The following is a 19,467-nucleotide window of genomic DNA, read 5'->3' on the forward strand; positions in this document are numbered from 1 at the left end:
CCCTCCTGGAGCGGGGACCCCAGGTCCTCCTGCCTCTGCCGACCTCTGAGTGCCCCTCTGTGGGAGCACTGCGTGGGGGAGTCTTGGCATCCCCCAGCCTCTGTCTGAGTCCCCGGGACCCTGGGGCCCCACCTGCGCCTGCTCCTCTCCGGGACTGGTCCCTCGCTGGCGTGCGCCCTGCGCATGCTGAGACGTCCTCCGTGGAAGGCCGTCCTGGCCCCGAGCTGGGGCCCAGTGCGCGGGGCTCTGTGTCTGCCCCCTGACAGGCCAGTGGGGAGACTGGACGCCCGGCCTGGAGCTCCCCACACCCAGCCCCGCGAGTGTGCTCTTTTCCTGGGTGTCGTCTCTCAGACCCTGCCCCCTGTGGCCAGAGCCGCGAGTCCGTGAAACGGTTCTGGAAGAGCAGTTGGAGGACGGCAGAGAGTGGTGGGGGCCGGCAGAGGAGGGATTCCGGGGGTCACCAGGAGCGTTGTGCAGGCTGGTGGGCTTCCAGGGACAGCAAGGGGGGTGGTCTGCAGCCGCCCAGAGGCAGCGCCCCTCGCGGAGCCGTCTAAGGGGCCCTCGTGGCTGCTTCTCTTTGTCTGCCCTGGGCCCTCCTCCACGGCCCTCTGCTGGCGGCACTGGGGCTTCCCAGGCCCTGGGTGCCCGGGCCTGCCCCCCTCCCATCCCCCACTGGCACCAGGACTCCTGCCTGGCCCCCTCCCCATGCACATGCACAGCCCACACACCCCCCCCGCACCAGTCCACACAACACCCTCACAACCCTCACACACACGCGCAAACACACCACACACATCCACAGTCTCACTCAGAGCGACACCCTCCCAAAGACGCAAAACCAAACGCACTCCCACCCCACAAAACAAACACAAACACACACCCTGCGGGTGCTCCCTCTCTGGACTCTGCAGCTGCCAGGGTCCCGCGGGCTCTCGCGTGTCCACCAGCCCCTGTTCAGAACCAGGCCTGAGTTCTGTCTGAGCCCCTCTGGTGCCCACAGTGTCCGGTCCCTCCCTGGAAGCGCTGGCACTTACCTGGATTTCGAGCTATGGCGTCTGGGGACCCGGACCTCAATGGGCCGGGAAAGCTGGGACATTGGCGGGCTGGGGGGCGCTCTGTGTAGCATGGGCTCATCCCAGCGTCTCTATTGCAAGCGGAGCTGGAAAATGACAGTCTCTGAAGTGGCCTTGGCTTATTTTTTCTAAATATTTTTAGGGCCACACCCGCACCATATGGAAGTTCCCAGGCTCGGGGTCGAATTGGAGCTACAGCTGCTGGTCTACACCACAGCCACAGCAACAATGGATCCTTAACTCACTGAGCGAGGCCGGGGATCAAACCTGCATCCTCACTGATACTAGTCAGATTCCTTACTGATGGGCCACGATGGGAGCTCCTGCCTTGACTGACTTTTACGGTCAAAATCAAAGCCTGGGCCGTGGGACCGCTGAGGAGGACTGAGGGCTCGGAGCTCCAGGGCAGCCACAGACTCAGCCCTGGACACCGGGTCCTCAGGCTCCAGGCAGACCAGGGCCCTGGCAGCAGCTTTCTGACTGGGGCTCCAGCTTTTGGGACTCCCACGGCCTGTTCTCACTCGTATCCCTTCGTGGGGCGGCCTCTGTCCTGCAGGGGCCCTGCTGTGGGGGTGCCTGGTGGGCAGCCAGCCCTGTGAGTGCTGAGCACTGTCCCCACGGCCCTGCGGGGACAGCACCTCTCTCTGAGACTGAGTTACAGGAGACGTAGTTACTTTCCAGGTTTCCAAAGTCGTACTGAAAATGCATTACCTTCTCAGGCGGGAAAGATTCAAATGTGTAAAGCAGCAAAGAGAACCACACTCGGCCCCCTGTGGTCTCGTGGGGAGCCCAGGCTGCCGGCGTGGCGGGTCCAGATGCCGGTCAGTCGTGCCCCCGCCGAGGGCGTCACTAGTCTCACGTCGGCTGTGGCTCAGTCGAAAGCGCCCGTGTGCTCAGGGCCCTGGAAGCGGGTTTGCAAAATGTTGAAGGAACAACAGGAATTCTGTCTTGCCAGGAGCTGGATGCCTCTGAAAACAAAAGAGTAGAAGTTCCTGCCCTGCTTCTGGGCCCGGGGGCTGTGCCTGCAGCGGGGGGCTGTCCCCGAAGGGGTGACGGGAGGCCTCCCTGATGCCCAGGGAGTCCGGGGCTCGCGGCCCAGCCTTCGGGATCCCTCAGACCCTGTTCCCAATGCAGGTCTCCCCGTCCCCCTGTCGGGCTCCCTGTGCCCATGTCGGGGTCCCTGTCCCCACGTCAGGTCCCCTCCGCATGGAGGCGTCTGCGTCCAGGGCTCCCTGTGCCTGGGGCTTCCCAGGGACCTGTTTGGACAGCCCAGGCCAGGTTCGGGACTGCCCACGGGGGGTTTCTGTTCACCTTCCTCCCACAGACTCAGCCACTTGCGTCCGGGATGTTGGTCAGGGACTGGTCACTTCCAGCTGTGCCCACAGGGCCAAAGTGGGTGGTCTTAGAAGGGCTTTGGTTCTGCTGTTTCCAGGAGTTCAGGTGTCTGTCCAGGTGTCCGCCAGGATGCATGGTCCTTAGCCGGGAGCAGAGCGACGTTCTGGCCAATGCCACCCCCTCCTCTGAGGCAGGGGTTTGCCTCTCTGCTGAGCCCTGAGCTGCCGGTGGCCCAGCCCGCCTGTCCCAGTGGGCCGAGGAGTCCCAAGCTTGCCGTCCTCTTAAACTGAACGTGTTAGGGGAAATTCTAAACAATTTCTTGAATTCTTTTTCTGTGTAGTTAGAAAGAAGTCAAGCTGTAGAACTTGGATCTTAATCTGTGTTTCCTGACTCAGAAATGGATAAACTAATTTCATTAATGCTTCCGCAAAAGTCGTCTTTGGGAAGCACATGAACTGGGAAGTTCCAGCCTCCAAGGGTAACAACGGCCTGAAAATTTGCTCGTGGTGTTCGGGTCCATGTCGACTTTCATGCTTTTTAAAGGCGGTAGGTTTATTTAACTCACTTGTTTCATTTTGCATAAAGTGACGGCTGTCCCTTCTAAGTGATGAACCCTCTGCTCACACCAAAGAGGGGGATTGTCCACTCCTGCAGGCCTCACTGTCTGCACGAGGGGAGACGGGGAGACGGGGAGTCAGTGAAAGGAAAGGGCAGACGGAGAGTGCAGGAACCCCAGGGGCTGGAGCAGAGCTTCCTTCCAGGACAAGGCCCGGGAGCCCAGGCACCCCCTCGGCAGGCCTGGTGGTCCCCTGGGGTCATCCCCTTGGAGCAGAAGCGCCATAGCATCAGCCCGGCCGGGAGGGTCTCTGGGTCTGAGGGACAAGTGTCCAGGGTGGGGACCAGCGTGCAGAAAACCAAGGGCCTGAGGTCCACCCCGGCCTGGCATGTGAACTGCCCCCACCGCCAGGGGCCGTGCAGGCAGGACAAGCAGGGATTGGGGGGAGGGGTGGAGAAAAGCCAGGAGGGACAGCAGAGAGCAGCGTTTCAGCTCCCTACCCAAACCTGGAGATTTCTATGCTGTGCGGCAAGGGTGCTGCCCCACCCCCCACAGGGTTCTCTGCACCCCCGGCCTGCCTGGGCCTCCGTCTGCTTACATTCTCCGTGCCGGCTCCTTTCTGGCCCCTGGCTCACCTGCTTCACCCCCCCCCGCCCCCCCCCGCCCCCCCCGGCCATGGGATGTGTGTTTGCTGGCAGGTGAGCAGCAAAGTGCTCCCTGAGATGGTCAGTGATGCTATAACCCGGGAGATGCGTGTTTGTGATTATTAAGCTAAACTGTGCAGTTTTCAGCGTTCATTGAAGGGTTGTCTTCCCCTGACGAGCCATCATGGGCCGAATGTTTGCGCCTGCACAGAGGCGTGTGCTGAGGCCAGGCCCCAGGGTGACTGCGTTGGAAATGGGGCTTCTGAGGAGGTGACTGGGGTTGAAAGTGGTCACGAGGTGGGTCCTGATCCTGCAGGTTGGCATCTGTACAAGCAGAGGCACAGAGGGCTCTCTCCTGTCCTGTGTGGCTGAGGCCACCTGGGGACAGAGCAGGCAGGCGGCCGTCTGTAGGCTGGAGAAGAGCCCTTGCTGGAAGATGAGCTCGGGCCTGGCCTCCAGAAGAAGCGCTGCTGCTCCCACTGCCCAAGTGTGGGGCTTTGTCAGAGCGGCCGAGGAGACCGAGAGGCCCTGCGATGGGGCAGGAGGGTCAGACCTGACTTCTCTCTCTGCGTGCGGATCCCTTCCCTCTGGGCACAGATGTGGGCTGTTGTTTCCAGCCCTCAGCTGCTGCCAGAGCCCCGGCCCCTCCATCCCGATACTCTGCAAGACGGCCTCCCCAGGGCCTTTCCAGCAAAGACACACTTGTCTCGGGTCATGTCAGGGCCTTCAGGGGAGGGAGCTGGCCTGCCCTGTGGACACCCCCACCTCTTGCCCCAGACCCAGGCAGCCCCTGGCACAGCCGTGGTGCAGAAGCATCACTCTGGATCATTTATGCTGGTTTTATTTCTCTCATCATCTCTCAATTGCCTCTGAAAGATGAGTCTGGCCCAGGAGGCAGGCAGGCTCTTGTTTCATTCACTCATTCATTCATGCTGTCCTAGTACCTGCGTCCCCCCCAGGGCACATCTGCTCAGGATCGACAGGAAACAGCTTTGTTTTTTTTTCTCCCACTGTCCCTGGACTGACCAGCGGCAGCCCCAGACTTTTCTGGTCCCTTGTGGGTAATTTATTCTCTTCCAGTCCTGATACGAGTGTGGTCACTCCAGCCAAATGGTTAAATCTCTAACGTATTTCAAGTGTGAGCCTTCTTCCCACCACGCTGCGGCTCCAACAGACAGGGTGGGGTTTTCCTGGGGGTGGGTTTGGCTGCTGCTGCTCCTCCCTGAGGTCCTGCCTCACTGGTAGCCGCAGTTTCTGGCTCATCCTTGTCGAAGCAGCAACAGAAGAACAGGAAGAGCAGTGACTTGGCCCAAAGTCAGACTGAGAAGCTCCTCATTCAACCTGTTCTAATGCAGGTAAACAGCAGAGCCACCATGGCCCCGCCTCCTGAATTTCCCTCTGCATTTAGAGTCAAGTGGGAAAGACCTGCCGCCAGACATACAGTCTCATTCTATTTCCAACAGATACAGCAGTGAGTAAGTAGTCAGCCCTCCTGCAGATAACATCCAGATGGAAGATAAAATGTCTGAAACCATTTTAGATGCATCCATCAACCAGCAGGAAATTAAGGAATGCTCAAGAAGACCAAAAACCAAGTGTGGCCCAAAAGAACTTGAAGGAAATTTTAAAGGATGCCCTTCATGCAGAAGGAAGGGAGGTTTGGGCTGTGAGAAGGACTGAAGAAGGTGGTGGAGAATACCTGTATCACTCAAAGCAAACCTCGATTGTATAAAACAAGAATAATGGCATATTGTAAGAACGACAACAGAAAAAGAGAAATAAATTACCAGCTGTGATAGCATATACATTTGGAGAGGGAGATTTGAGTTAAAGATTTCAACAGTTCTTGTATTAATTAACTTTGGGGGTTGATTAACTAATTCATAATAAAATTTCAAGCATACCCATCAAGACAGAAAGGTTTAACTTTCAAACTCCTAATGAGAAAAACGTGGAATAAGAAAATATAATTAATCAAAACAAAAAAGACAGGAAACGAGAAAAAAGAAATGTGAAAGAGTGGAACGAGTAGAAAACACACAAGTCCAAGCATGTCACTAGTTACAATAAATGTAAATGGATTAAATGCGCCAACTAAGAGGTAAGGATTATTAGAGTGCATTACTGTGTCTGTTCACCAAAGGCACAGAAAGTGAAAGCAAAAGGATAGAAAAATATATATATTGGAAAAATACTAATTGAGAGAAATCTGATGAAGCTGTATTAATGTCAAAAATTGATTTTGGAGTGAAAAACATTACTGAGGTCATGAGAGAGTATCATATAATGGTTATTCAGTAATGACTAAACATTTTGTTTCATCAAGCAAATACAATAATTTTAAATTTGTGTGCTTTTAATAACATAAGCTCAAAAATATAAAATAGATATTGACAGAATTGTAAGGAAAAATACAAGAATTCATTCATCACCAGAGAAAAAGATTTTAGATCATTCTTTCAGTATTTAATAGCTTAAATAAATAAAAATCACTAACAATTATAGAAGATTTGAACAATGTCAAAAGGGTTAATCTAATGGACGTATATAAACACTATATTCTGAAACTCAGAATTCACATCTTTTCAAGCTCACATGGAACTTATGTTGAAAACGTATTGGTCAATGAACAAGTCACAGTCAAAAGATGAAATCGTAAAGAATGCATGGTGAGCCCCCGAGGCAGTTCAGTTGGAAACCCATTAAAAAGATGACTTGAAAACCCTTATATCTGGAAATAAACACATTTGTAAATCACGTAGATCAAAGGAGAAAACATGATGGGATTGAGAAAATATTTACAAATCAAAATGTGTGGGATGTAGCTAACGCAATTTGTAGTAATAAATAAACTTGAGTGTTTACAGGCAAAAGATGAAGGGCTGAAAATGAACAAGTGTTCAGTTTAGTAGTTTTGATAAAAGTAAAATGAACAAAAGGAGAGTCAAAGAAAGGACGTAACAAAGGCAAAGATATTGGTGAAAGGGAAAGGAAATATACAATAGAATTCCTTTAGAATGATAAAACCACAAAGATCTGGTGAGACCGATCAAAGAAAAGCAGTTGGCAGTATTAGGAACGTAAAGCAGACACAGGTACAGATGCTGCAGATACTTAAAAGACAATTTGAGGTTACTATGAACAAATTTATGCCAGTAATTTGAAAACATAAATGAATAAATGCCTAGAAATAGAGCTTATTAAAATTGACTCAAGAAGAAGTAGAAAACCAGAGCAGTCATTATGACCTTTAAAGTCTTCCTACGGAGAAAACCTAGGCCCAGATAGTTTTAAAGCCGTTTCTCTGAATTGTTAAAGGAAAACTAAGTCCACTCTGTGCTGAATCCCGTGGCCTAGAATTGGAACTGGGTGTACTGGTGCGAAGTCATATTGGACACAGACATCTAAGTGTGTGTGCGTGAGTGTATTTTCCAGCTCGCTCCGCTGAAGGGGCCTCCCAGTAGCAGAGAGCACAGCTTCCTTCAGATCTCAGTTTCCCGCATGGTTCACCCTTGAGAGGAGCTCCTGCTTTGTGGCTTCCTTCCAGAGTTAGAGCAGAGAAAGGACAAGAGAGCTTAGAACTCTCATGCTGGGGAGCATGGCCCGAGCACAGGCTGTCCCAAAGGGGTTCCCTCACCAGGGCTGGGGCAGTTTCAGCGTTAAGATGGTAAGATGCTGACAGATTATAAGCCAGCGAGTAAAGTACCATTCCCGAAGCCCACACAAATATGAATAAATGAACGAGTAATTAAATAGCAATAAAAAGCTCTTGCTAACTAACACAGCTGGGAGAGAGGATTCTAGATGGAAGACTGCAGAGAGAAGAGCTCAGCTGGAATTCCCACTGTGGCACAGCAGGATCAGTATCTCTGGAACTCTGGGATGCAGGTTCAATCCCCGGCTGGGCACAGTGGGTTAAGGATCCAGCATTGCCTCAGCTGCACCACAGGTCACTGCAGCTCGGATCCCATCCCTGGCCCAGGAACTCCACATGTGGTGGTGTGGCCAGGAAAGAAAGAAAGAAAGAAAGAAAGAAAGAAAGAGAAAAAGAAAAACGAATCTGACTAGGAACCATGAGGTTGCAGGTTTGATCCCTGGCCTTGCTCAGTGGGTTAAGGATTCAGCTTGGATCCTGTGTTGCTGTGGCTGCGGTGTCGGTTGGCAGTTGTAGCTCCGATTCGACTCCTAGTCTGGGAACCTCCATATGTTACACGTGTGGGCCCAAAAAGAAAAAAGAAAAAAAAAAAAAGAAAGAAAAAAGAAAAAGAGTTTAGTTGTAAGATCACCAGTTGTAACCATCGTAGTAATAATTTGGGCCAGAAGCGTCCGTGGATGCTAAAACTGGCAGGTGAATGTGAGAACGTGAGTTTCTGAGTCTTGAACTGTCTCCTAATGAAATAAAAATTAACTACAAGGGGGACAGCCTTTGAAAGGGGAAACTCAGCACACGGGTGACCAAATGTGACCCCGCAGATCCCAGAGGCCGATCTCGTGTGGGGATGCAGGATGCCCGAGGACACAGCTCCCTTTTGTGCCGTTCCCGCTGAGCATCCCCAGGAAACACCAGCAAACCTGAACTGAGGGGCAGCCCGCAAAATAGCTCGTACCACCTTGAGTGGAGGAAAGGCCAGGGGGCGACTGGATGGAGGGAGGCGGGGCCGGGACCACGCCTGGCTGCCAGGATGTTCTGGGACAGTCGTGAGCCTCGGAGGGCTCCCTGGGCAGAGAGCACCGGCGTCATTCTTAAAATTTTCCTGCAAGAGTTTGTTGTCTCAAAATAAAGCAAATGAAGGGAAGAAGGAACAGAGAACTGGGAACTGCAAAACTGAGAAGTCGCTGAGGGTGTGAAGCAGGGGGAGGAGCTGAAAGTGGAGGGGGAGGGACCTGAGGGAGTGGGCGTGGCCTCCGGACAGCGCCCCTCAGAGAGCTTGGCCTTGAACCTTTTAAGGGTGCCTGGCGTTTCGGGCCACCAGCCCTTTTCTAAGAAGAGTATTTAGCACAGCAGTGCTTTCTCACTGCTTTGTTTTCACCAGCTGTTTCACAGATGTGTGGTGTGGGGGAGCCAGGGCTGGGGAGGGCGGGGAGGGGCTCGTGGGGGCTGCTGACGCGGCTCACCTGCAGCTGGCCCGCTGGCCTGTCTCCTCCAGGCCTTTGCTCGAAGGCAGCCCCCAGGAACCACCTCCACGACGCTGGGACCCTCCACCCCCCTCCCTTTGCTCCTCCGAGCTAGGCTGCGCCCCCTCGGTCTCGGTGTGTCTGGCGTGGGGCTGACGGGATGGAGGACTGGGAGATCCGGGCACGGAGACCTTCCCCCGCCCAGTGCCCGGTTCAGTCCTGTCTGTGGGCGGTGGTTCGGAGGCCTCCGACGAGCCATCACCCCGAGCGACACATGAATGACGTGGGAGGAAGCCGAAGGCTGGAGACCAGCTCCATGTCATCGGGTGAGGCGCAGATGGAGGTTAAGTACCTGAAGGCTTCTTTAAAAACTCACAGAGTCATCATTTGTACCTGGGTCCGACGTGCCGCCGGCTGCTCTGGGCACCCCTCGGCCTCTGCGGAGCCACCCCTCCCAGCTCTCGGCCTGGGGTCCGTGATTCCATGTCGCTGCCCATGTCCTGCTAATCCTGACATCGGCAACCGTGCAATTTCTCATGGAATAGCTGTTTGACTTTTTAAAAGCACCAGCACACTTGTCAGTTTTGTTTCTCTCTCTGGTTTTACACAGTGTTTCTCGAACCCTCAGCTTGACTTTGGCACACTTTCCTTCTGATTGTCAAAACTTAGCAGGAAGCCTGATCGGTGGGCCTTTTCCATTGTGAAGAGAGTGTGGGTCCGAACGCTCTTTCCAAAGAGCTTTCGGTTACACCTTGCGGTGCAATTTGGGGGTTGAAGGGAATCATGTGTGTTTTCTGCAGGACGCGTGGCCCAGGTGACTGCGGAGCCCCCAAGGGCTCCTGGCCTGCGGGACCCAGAAATCGGTAGAGACACTTTCCCGGCCAGCGCTGCCTCCCCCACGCGCCGTGGGAGGGGAGCTCAGAGGAAATGCAGCTTTCCTGGTGCTTGGAGCCCCGCTGAAGTGTGAGAGCTCTGAGGCTCGTCTGGTCATTTTGGAAAAGAGGGAAATTCTTCCCGTAGAAAATCAACAAGCTGATTCAGTGTCTGCCTGGTTTCCTGAGCGCTGCCGCTGCTGTGCGAATGGGGGCACGTTCTTCCACACTCCCAATGCGTCTTCCTACCTGCCTGAACTTGGCCCAGCCGTTTTGATCCCTTCTCCCCACAGGCCGAGCTTAACGGCCCCTCTGACCTGCCTCCCTCGGTGGTCAGAGGGGAGCTTGTCCAACTCCTGCAGTTTTGGCCCCAAGCGCAACCTCTCACCTTCCCGGTGCCTCGCGCTCTGCTGGATGTCTGGACCCAGAGCGAATCCTTTCTCCGCAGCCCCTAGACTGAGTCAGGAGTTTCCTCTGCGAACAGTGTGTAGCCTTCAGGAACCACCAGGTAGCACTTCCTTCCAGCCTGTAGGACTCGTGTCCGTCTTCCAAAGGCAAAACAATGGGTTTCTCTTTCAGTTCTCCAAAGCGAAGGGAGGCAAGTTTGAACATCTGAAAACTGTGAAACGGTCCATTAATTTGATGCTGGGATTGCAGAGGGGTTTGTGGGCACAGTTGGGATGGGGAGCCTGGGTCAGAGTTGGGTACAGTACCTTCCCCCAGAGGCTTGTCCCCTCCCTCTGCCCCCTCCATCCTCCCCCTCCCCCTGCCCCCCTCCCCCTTCCCTCCCCCCACTCGCCCCCCTGCACCTGCCCTCTCCTGCCCGCCAGGCATGGCCATGACTCCCCTCAGCTTGGGACCCACAATTGCTCCCACTTGTCGCAAGAGTGACAGGAGAGCTGAGCTGGGCTCCTCAGGCTCCTGTCAACTCCTGGACTCACGTGGTCTCTGGGTCCCTGGGATGTGTGGCCAGTGTCACCCAGTAAAGGGCCTGGCGGTGGCGGCGGGGGTGAGTGGGCCTGTCGAGGTGGTTGGTCCTTTGTGTCCTTGGACCTCTGTCTCACAGGAGGGTGTGCCAGCCCCTGCAGGAGGTGACGGGGAGGGGCCACCAGAAGGTTGAGCTGTCCCGGCCTCCCAGCCAGGTCTCAGCTGCACGAAGGGTCTCTGCCCCGTCTGGATCACTGTAACTCTGAGCCTGTGCTCCCCTGCTGAGCAGACCTTGGGGTTCCGAGAGGCAGTGGGCAGACGTGGAGGCGTGCCTGGTCCCTGGGTCCTCGGGGAGCTCCACGCTCGCTCATTTTCCCTCCACCCTGACCTCCGGGTGCAGCGTGGGGAGAGCGGGCAGAACTGCCTCCAGAGGGACCCACAGGCCAGGGTGGGTGTCGGCCCTGACCTCTAGGGCCTGGGGGCCGGCGTGCCGCTGGACCAGGGCCGGAGGGGAGAAGACCTGTGTGACACTGCCATGCGCACTGCCCAGAGCAAGGGCATCGGGACATCTGCAGGCCGGGTGCCCCCCCCCCCCGACGCTGGCGTGGTGCAGGTTTTACCAGGCTCAGATCCATTCAAAGTGGGGGCTGTGCTGTGGCTGTGGACCTGCCACCCCAGGAACTGTGGCTGCTCCGAATGGAGGTGGTGCCCCTGGCTTCTCTGTCAGCCACACCGGGTGGCAGGAGTCCTGCCCCTCAAGCCCTGGACTGCCCCACACCCCACCCTCAGTGAGTCCCGCAAGCTGGGCCCACCTGTCCTGGGTCCTGAGGAGCTGGCCGCACCTATGCTGGGAGCAGAGTGGTTTCCTGACAACCCAGTACATCCTGAGGCGGCGATAGGGCGTCTTCTGGTTTCTTCTCCACCAGGAGCACTTGGCACCTCTCAGTGGCCAGACCCAGGCCACGGGGCCCCTGAGCAGCTGCAAGGACCTGGGTCTCCGTGGCACAGGGCTCGGCCCAGGGTGGCACCTTTTCCTGGTATCCTCTGTGTGAAGGACCCAGAGAGCTCTTGGCAAGGGGCGGGCACGGGAGGGGCCTGTGCGCACAGTCACCTATGCCCGGGCCCCGGAGGGCAGCAGCTTTTCCATCCTCACCCCTGCCCGTGGCTGTGGGCAGCATGGTCACACGGACACCCCTGTCTCCGTAATGGGTGGTCACCTTCTCTGTGTCCCCGATGAAACTGCAGGGAGGTGAGAACTCAGTGCAGTGAGGGGAAGGCTGGTCTGGGCTAAACCTGCAGCCCCCGTGGTGGACAGCCTGACCCGGCCGGGAGCGCCTGCAGTGTGGCTGGCGCCCTGGGGTGTGAGTAGCGGAGGGGCTGAGCGCCCTGAGCCCCCGAGAGTCTTTCACTTGGCTCCCTGGCTGTGCCTCCGCTTCTGCCTTGTGGCCCTGAGCTCTGTCTACAGACCCCAGGCTGAAGGCGGCCCCTGGCTCGGTCCTGGGTGAGCGTGGCTCTGATAGGACCAGGAATGAGGGCTGCCGCCGGCAGGGTGGCCAATGGGACATGGGTGCTAGCGGGAGCCCATCTCACAGGGCGTGGCCCCCTTTCTGGAGACAGTGCAGGGCCAACCTGGGGTCTGTAGCGGAGCTCAGGGGCCGCAGCTCAGCAGGGGCCCGAGGCCCTTGGGCATGGGCGAGCCTCTCCACTCCTTGGCCTGGGCCTCGGGGGCTGCAGCAACTCCTTCTTTCCACTCTCTTGAAACTCCCTGATGGATCCCACCCCGCTTGGCGTCAGCCTTTTTCCTGGACCTGTTACCACGGGCAACCAGGAGCAGATGGTGGGAGACTGGGTGGAGAGGTGGGCTGGGGTCTGCAGCCCTGGCTCCCCTCCAGGGCCCCACTCAGAGGGGCTGGGGTCCTCTCAGGTCAGAGCCTCAAGCGAAAGGGTGAACCTGCAGGGGTAGGAGGGACCCTGGGGGGTGGGGGTGGGGGTCGCTGACGTGAAACAACGGACCCAGGTGATGGGGCAGAGCTGCTGGGAGGTGCAGGCTGCTCCTCCACTGGGGTTCTCCCCCCCCCACCACCCCGTGGGTTGCTCCCCCTCCAGGCTGCCCCTCCCCCTGGCTGTTGGCGCCCCCCCCCCACCTCCCGTGGCCCTGCCTATGTGTGGTTCCCTCACCTGTAAGACGTGGGACAGCCCCACACCCCTGGCTGTGACCCCCACCCACCCTGGAGTTTGCCGCCCCGTGTCAGCTTCCGGGGGCCCCTGAACTGGGGGGCCTGGGCAGGGGGGGCAGGGCTGTCGGCTTAGACGGGCTTTCGGGAAGGCTGCCCCCCCCCCGCCCGCGTGGGCTCAGGCCTCCGGGACAGCCTCGGAATCACATTTGGTTTCTTCTTGTCTCACCACAGGCCTGGGGGTGGGGCGCGCTGGCAGCCCTGCTCGCACGCGAGGCCCTGGCCGGGGTCCAGGCGGCTGTCACTGCGGTGCTGACGCTCCATCGCGTGACAGGAGCCTGAGGAGGCCCTGCCGGGCGTGCCCCGAGGAATGTGGTTGCGGAGGAGGGAAGTGGGGGTGCCCGACAGGGGCGCACGCGATGCTGGAGGTGCTGGTGTCCCTGGTGGGGGGAGGGGGAGGGGAGTCAGAAGGGAGCACCCACCTCTGTCTCCAGGGAGCCCCCACCAGCCCCCACCCTGGGCAGCCCCTCGTGGGCTGTGGCCCCTGCAAGTCTGGGCGCTACCATGAGCATCTGCGCATCGCGGAGCGGGGGCAGGGCCCCAGCAAGGGTCAGGGAACCACATCCGTGGTGACATCACCACCTGGGGATCCCCCAGCCCCCAGCTGTGGGCCACAGCATCCCCCGCCCCTGGAAGTCTTCAGGGCCAAGGGCGCCGGAGAGTCCCACCCTAACCCTCCCCTTTCCCTCAGTTCAGTGGGGGGCTGGCGTGGGCGGCCCCCGCACTGGGTTTGCTGTGCCGGAAGCCTTGGTGGCCTGGGGCTGTGGCAGGTGCCCTTGGGTGCACAAAGGTGGGGATCCCGCGCCCCAGCTCCAGTCCTGGCCCCAGATCCGCCCGGGCCTTCGGGCTCTGCTTAACCCACCTGGAAGACGTGGCCTCTGGGTGGGCAGCGGGACTTGACCCTCCTGTGAGGTCATGGAGCTGCCGGAGGGGTGGGGCCTGCTGGTCAGTGTTTTCCTGCCTCTGAGTGCCCGGGGTCTGTGTGACCCTCTGTCCGAGGCTTGGAGCCTACTGGGTCTGACCAAGGCCTCTGGGCTCCAGGAATCAGAGGTGTATGAGGTCAGCGCGCTCAGCTTTCAGCCCCCGAGCAGAGTGCAGCTCAGATGGGTTAGAAGTTAACACCTTTCGCTCAGAGCTCTTTCACCGCCTTGAAAGCCAGTGGTGGGGCGGGTCTGGGGCGGGGGAACGGGGGCCTGAGCTGTTGGCAGCACAGACAGCATCTGGTCTCTGCCAAGGGACCCAGTGGTGACCGTCACGTTTCCTACAACCCACCTGTTTTCCAGCGAGGAAATGGGTTCGTGTCTCAATCTGTTTTGCGCGGTGAATAGAAGTCCCTGCGGGAGAGGAGGCAGTGGAGCTCCTGAGAGACGGAGAGGCCACCCGAGACCAAAGCCCACAGCAGCGTCCCCAAGTGGCACATCCCCGGGGGTTCTCCCAGGGCCTCTGGTCCAGCCCTTTGCCCCCATGGACACCAGGACTGTAAACCAGGGGCCAGCTTGGCCACTGCCAGGAGACACCTGTGTGCGTCAGGGGTCCTTGAGGTGTCCTGGCCACCCCGGGGGTTACACACAATGTCTCAACCTGGACAGTAGGTTCGGGGTCAGGAGGGGCTGCAGCCCCAGGGCCTGGGACCCTGCATTCCTGACCAGCTCTGGGGAAGCGGACGCTGCTTGTCGGCTGAGGGTGCAGTCGTGGGGAGCAGGCTCCGGGAAGAGGAGCTTGAGGTCTCCCCAACAGCTGATGCTGCCTAAGGACCAGCACAGACAGCCCTGGGCCCCCATAATCTCCGAGGGCCAGGGACGCCGAGTGTGGAGTTGGGAGTCCCCTGGGTGCGGGGAGCTGGGATATGGGATGCGGGTGACATCTGTGTCTGCCGTGCACGGTGGCAGGTCAGAGTGCTTCACCCCAGCGGAGATGAGGCCCAGCTGGGGCCTGGAGGGAGCACTGGGCACAGGGGCTGGGGCTCCAGGAGCGGGGGCAGAGGTCAGGCAGGGCCCTGGGGCAGTTGGTACCCAGATCAAGGAGGTCCAGATGGGGAACCTGCCCGTGCTTGGGTCTTGCGAGAGGAGATTTGGGGGCCCCGGAGGGTCCCTGAAGTGAGGGGCCGTGGAAAGGGGGTGGCAAGAGGGGAGGCAGAGAGCCGTTTCCGGGGAGCAGAATGGGGATGGGGCCCTGGGGCTGAGGCCCCGAGTGTCACCCAGCTGCCACCCGGCTGTTCCGGCCGCCGCCCTGGCAGGCCCGGGGCAGCCGGAGGTGCGGAGACCTCAGGCCTGCAGAGGTGGCAGCAGAGACCTGGGGGGAGGGTTGGGGAAGTGCGAGGACCATGGTCGTTAACGGTGCTCTCCTCCCACAGCCCTGCAGGAGCGGTGCCCGCGGCAGCCGGCGGCAGGTGCCCCCTCGGCGGGAGACAGAGGTCCGCACAGAGGGTCCGCGGTGCTGGAGGGGAGGCTGCTGCTGGAGGTGAGCCCCCCACCTTCCGACCGCGCCAGGTCTCGGGTGCGCCCCCACCTCCTGCCACTGTTTACAGCCGCCTGGACGTGAAGCTCAGGCAGGGCTGGAGGCCATAAACCGGGGCCACAGGCCGGGTACGGATGCGACACACGGCACGTCCCCGGCCATGGGCCCTCGCAGCTGAGACGGACCCCCCAACCCTAACCCGGGGTTCTGGGTGCTTTTCCTGACCCGCGCACGGGCTGGGGGAAGCCGGGGTCAGTTTCTCAAACAGAGGAAAGGCTGGAGCTTTCTGGGCTGGACCAAGTCTCAGTTTCACAGAGCGAGGGGGTGGTTGTGCCACCAGAGACCCAGGCCCTGTCTGTCGTAGGCGGGGCTAGGAGGGTGCAGGGGGTGCGGGGGCGGAGGGAGGGCCTGCAGGCTGCCCCATCCCCAGCAGCGGGGGTGGCCCCAAAGCCGTGTTTCCCGAGCCATCGAGGGAGAGGCTGGGCCCCAGGGTCCCCTGGTCTGGAGTTGCTCCCCTGGTTCTCAGCCCTGTGTGGTGGGTTGTTCTGTCCTCCAGTGAAGCCAGTAGTATCCTCATGCCCCCGGCACCTCGTCCACAGCCGGTGCATCGGTGGGGTTGGGAGAAGGAGGGCAGGGGCTGAGTGTCGGTGCCACTTACGCCAGTGGGAGCCCATCAGCCCAGTGAGAGCCGCCTGCGCCCCCAGACTGCCCGGCCTGCGGAGCCCCCGCCCCACCAGCACTAGGGGTCCCACAGGTCACCTCCTGCTCTGTCCCCTGCCCACCTGGCCAGTGTCTCTCTCAGGGACACGTTCTCTCGGCGCCTCCCATGGAGACCTGTGGCTGACCTGGGCAGCGGCCTCAGGGGCCCACCGCTGCCATGTCACCCCTGATCCCTGCGCCGTGCTGAGCAGACCCTCCAGCCCTCCTCTCAGCTGCATACCGCTGCCCTCTGCTGCCTGTGTTTCTTCCCCCACGCGGCTGCTCCTAGATGTTCGGCTGTGCCACCGGCGGGGGTGGTGGTCACCCCGGGCCTGGAAACCTTCACTGCTCGAGCCCTTGCTGCCCGCCGTGGAGGGGAGGAGGGAGGCTCCCGGGCCCTGGCCTCCCCTGAGTGAGGAAGGGGAGCCCGCGAGTGGCGACTCTGTCCCCTCTCAGACGCTCAGAGGTTGGCAGCCTCCCCCGCGTCACTGCCAGTGTTTTCATTAGACATGTCAGGTGCTGACAGAGGAGAGGTTGGAGGACGGGGTGGCAGGGCCCAGTGGCCGGGAGCAGTGGCCGGCTTGGCCCAGCGGCCCCTCCAGACCTCGGGCCCCTGTTCTGCCCATGGCTTCACGGGCCCCTTCATCCTGGATCAGGTCCCCACTTCACGCTGCACCTTCTCACCGTGCGGACACGCTGTCCAGTCTCTGCCTCTGCATCTGCTCAGCCGTGACCCTCGGCCCCCCCGGCTGCCCGGCTGCGAACCCCCCCCCACCACTGGTTCCCGCTGGCTCCAGGGCCCCAGCTGAGGGGCCAGGATGCGTGCTGAGGACCTGGAGCTATAGACCGTTTCCTTCCTAAAGAGATGGGGGCGTGCAAGGGCCGTCCTTGTAGGCAGCGCGTTTGTTGGGGTCCGAAGAGTGCCTTCCGTGCGGGGGCCTGAGGCTCCCCACCTTGGACCCCCGTCTGGAGCAGAATGTGGGCCCAGCAGCGCCAGACGTTTGGAAATGTCATGCTTTCGGTAGAGGGAATATTTCCAAATTCGTTATTTATCAGATTTTTAGGAAGTAAGTCTTAAATACTGTTATTTCTCCTTTGAAACTGCCTTTTTCTGTCGATGCCAGTAAGCGAGCGGCTGGAGAACGTGCCGGTTTGAATTTTATTCTTGGCAAAGGAGAACTGGCACTGCTCTTTTTCTTATTCATGTTCAAAATTAAAATAACTTCTTAACCAGAAAATCTTTTTTAAACTTTTGTTCTGAGCTATAAATACAGAAGCCTGTGCACACTCGCGGGTCCCAGTCAGAGCTCGGGGCACAGTCCCCACTTCTGTCCCCAGCCCTGCTCGAGGCCACACTCCCCCAGCTTCTCCGGGGCTGTAGAGCCGTGGCTCGCGAGGCTGTGCTGCCTCCACAGAGAAGCCCAGGCCTTTCTGCTTTTGGCTGTGCCGGGAAGCTGGGACAGTCAGCTCGTCCCTGAGGCCTTAGGACGTGGATGGCAGGTCCTGGCTGGGGCTGAAGTCCAGGCGGTGATGACCAGGCCTGACCCAGGGTCTCGGGGGCTCCCTGGGGGCTGAGGGGGAGGGGAGGCAGCACATCCTGGGCCTGGCCATGGATGCTTGGGGAGCTCCCTGCGGGGGCGTGGGGGGGGGCTTTCTGAGAGGCAGGTCGGGGCCAGGGGCCGGGGTCCCTGCCCTTCTCCCCAGGCCTCGTGGCTGCCCCGGCGCCCACCCCCCTGCTCCGTGTTGGACAGTGAGGTCCCGCAGTCCTTGACGCTGCCGCCTCCGTGGTCGGTGGTCTCTGCGGCCACAGGACATTCCTGGAAGTTCGCTAGGATCGGAATCAGATGGGTTGTGGGCAGCGGCCCTCCACGGTGTGGCCGGAGCAGTGATTCTCAAACTTTAGGATTAAAGGCTATTTTTGAAGCTTAAAAATGTTCCCAAACAGAGCAAAATAAGCAAATCAAGCAAGAATAACAAGAGCATTCCAGCTTTTATTTCCAATCTTCAGTCGCTTAAAGATAAGCTGTCATCAATTCATAGACGGTTTAGAGCTGGTTCAACTTGAGAGGGGCTGTGGTCTAAGGTCTGTGACTTGAGGTTGAGGAAGCCAAGAGGTGGAGCCGCTCGGGGCTTGTCCAGCGTCCCCGCTGGGGCTGGACCCACATCTCTTCGTCAGGGAAGCCTGGCCGCCTGCAGAGGTGCTTGGCGTGGGCGCTGGGAGGAGGCGTGGGTGTGTATGGGGCTGCGGTCAGACCAGGGCCCTGGGGTTCACCCCCCATCCAAGCTGGGCTGCGCGGCCGTTGAGTTTAGTGCAGACCTCACAACGTGCCTGCAGAGCCGGGAGCTCAGGTCAGTCTGGGGACCACGCTGACCCCTTGGCGCTGGCAGGAGCTCAGGTGTCCGGGGTTGTGCAGGACGTTTCTAACGTGCGGTTTTGGGTGTACACGTGTGGGTCGCGTTTTCAGCAGTGCGGTTGAAGCTGACAGCACTAACAGCCTGAACCTAACCAGAACCCAGACTGCGCCTTGAGCCCACGTGCCGGGACTCGAAGCCAGCCTAAACCCAGACTGCGCCTTGAACCCGTGATTTTAAATTAGAATCACTCACCCTGTGTCTGGACTCACCGAGGTTCAAGTTCTTCAAGTCTCCCTGCAGAAGGAATTCAGCGAGAAATAAAGTGATAGGCAAGAAGAGATTTATTAGGCTAGGACGCTTGTGGGAGATGCAAGCGGGCAGGTCTGCCCCGAGGATCAAGGATCCGGTGGGCTAAAGTTTTATCCTCCCAGGGGAGTGGGGGTCGGAAGAGACCGCCTCTTCCTTTCTGGGAGAAGCAGCGCCTCCTTGGTCTCCGGCAAGGTGTATATTCAAATCGGCACAAGGGTGGTCCTCAAACTCCTGCCCTTGGCCTGAACCTGAATGCAGGCCTCATCCCACCCCCACCCAAGGACCTGAGGCGGTTCTCACACTTTCACTAGTCAGGCAGCCTGCCTGGTTCTGATGGCTTTCTTGAGCAGTCGGTAACCTGTAGTGGTCCCCCATGTCCCCTAAGTTTCCCTCTTTAACTGTGGTCCTTTACGGGACCTGTATGACTACTTGTGCCGACTCCATCCCCGTCAGGGTGGCGCGCCTTGGCATCCCTCTCTGCTGGCCCTTTGCAGTCCTCCTGCCACCCAGGGCTCTGCTGCCGCATCCGCCACCACGAGTGTCCATCCCGTCGGGGCAGACGTGTCTCACCCCGTGGGCCCACCCAACTGCTGAGGCCCCCGGGGTTGTCTCTGGGATGTGCTGTCTGCGAATAAGCTGTGATAAACGCTCACACAGAGGTCTCTGGACATAGGTTCTCCTTCTGTTTGACTGGTACACAGGTGTGTGTTCAACTTTGTAAGAATCCGCCAGCCTGCCCCCCCCCCCCCCCGTTTGCACAGTGTTGCACGGCTGTTTTAATACAGGCAGCCTGAACCTCACTGCGGTTTGAATTTGCATTTCCTCAGGACTAATGAGGCCGAGCATCGTTTTACGCGTTCCTCTGCCGTCCACAGAGCTTCTTTGTAAACG

At 58.8% G+C, this 19,467-nt stretch overlaps 1 protein-coding gene across 1 annotated transcript in view; it reads left to right on the plus strand.

The window, feature by feature from the left end:
* Positions 1–19,467, plus strand: part of AHRR (aryl hydrocarbon receptor repressor) — a 79,384-nt gene that overhangs the window by 17,277 nt on the left and 42,640 nt on the right. Inside the window, 1 exon segment of the mRNA XM_047770226.1 lies at positions 15,110–15,216. Coding sequence (XP_047626182.1) covers positions 15,110–15,216 — 107 coding nt within the window.

The sequence above is a fragment of the Phacochoerus africanus genome, chromosome 1 (genome assembly GCF_016906955.1).
Source record: "Phacochoerus africanus isolate WHEZ1 chromosome 1, ROS_Pafr_v1, whole genome shotgun sequence".
Taxonomy (NCBI): Eukaryota; Metazoa; Chordata; class Mammalia; order Artiodactyla; family Suidae; genus Phacochoerus; species Phacochoerus africanus.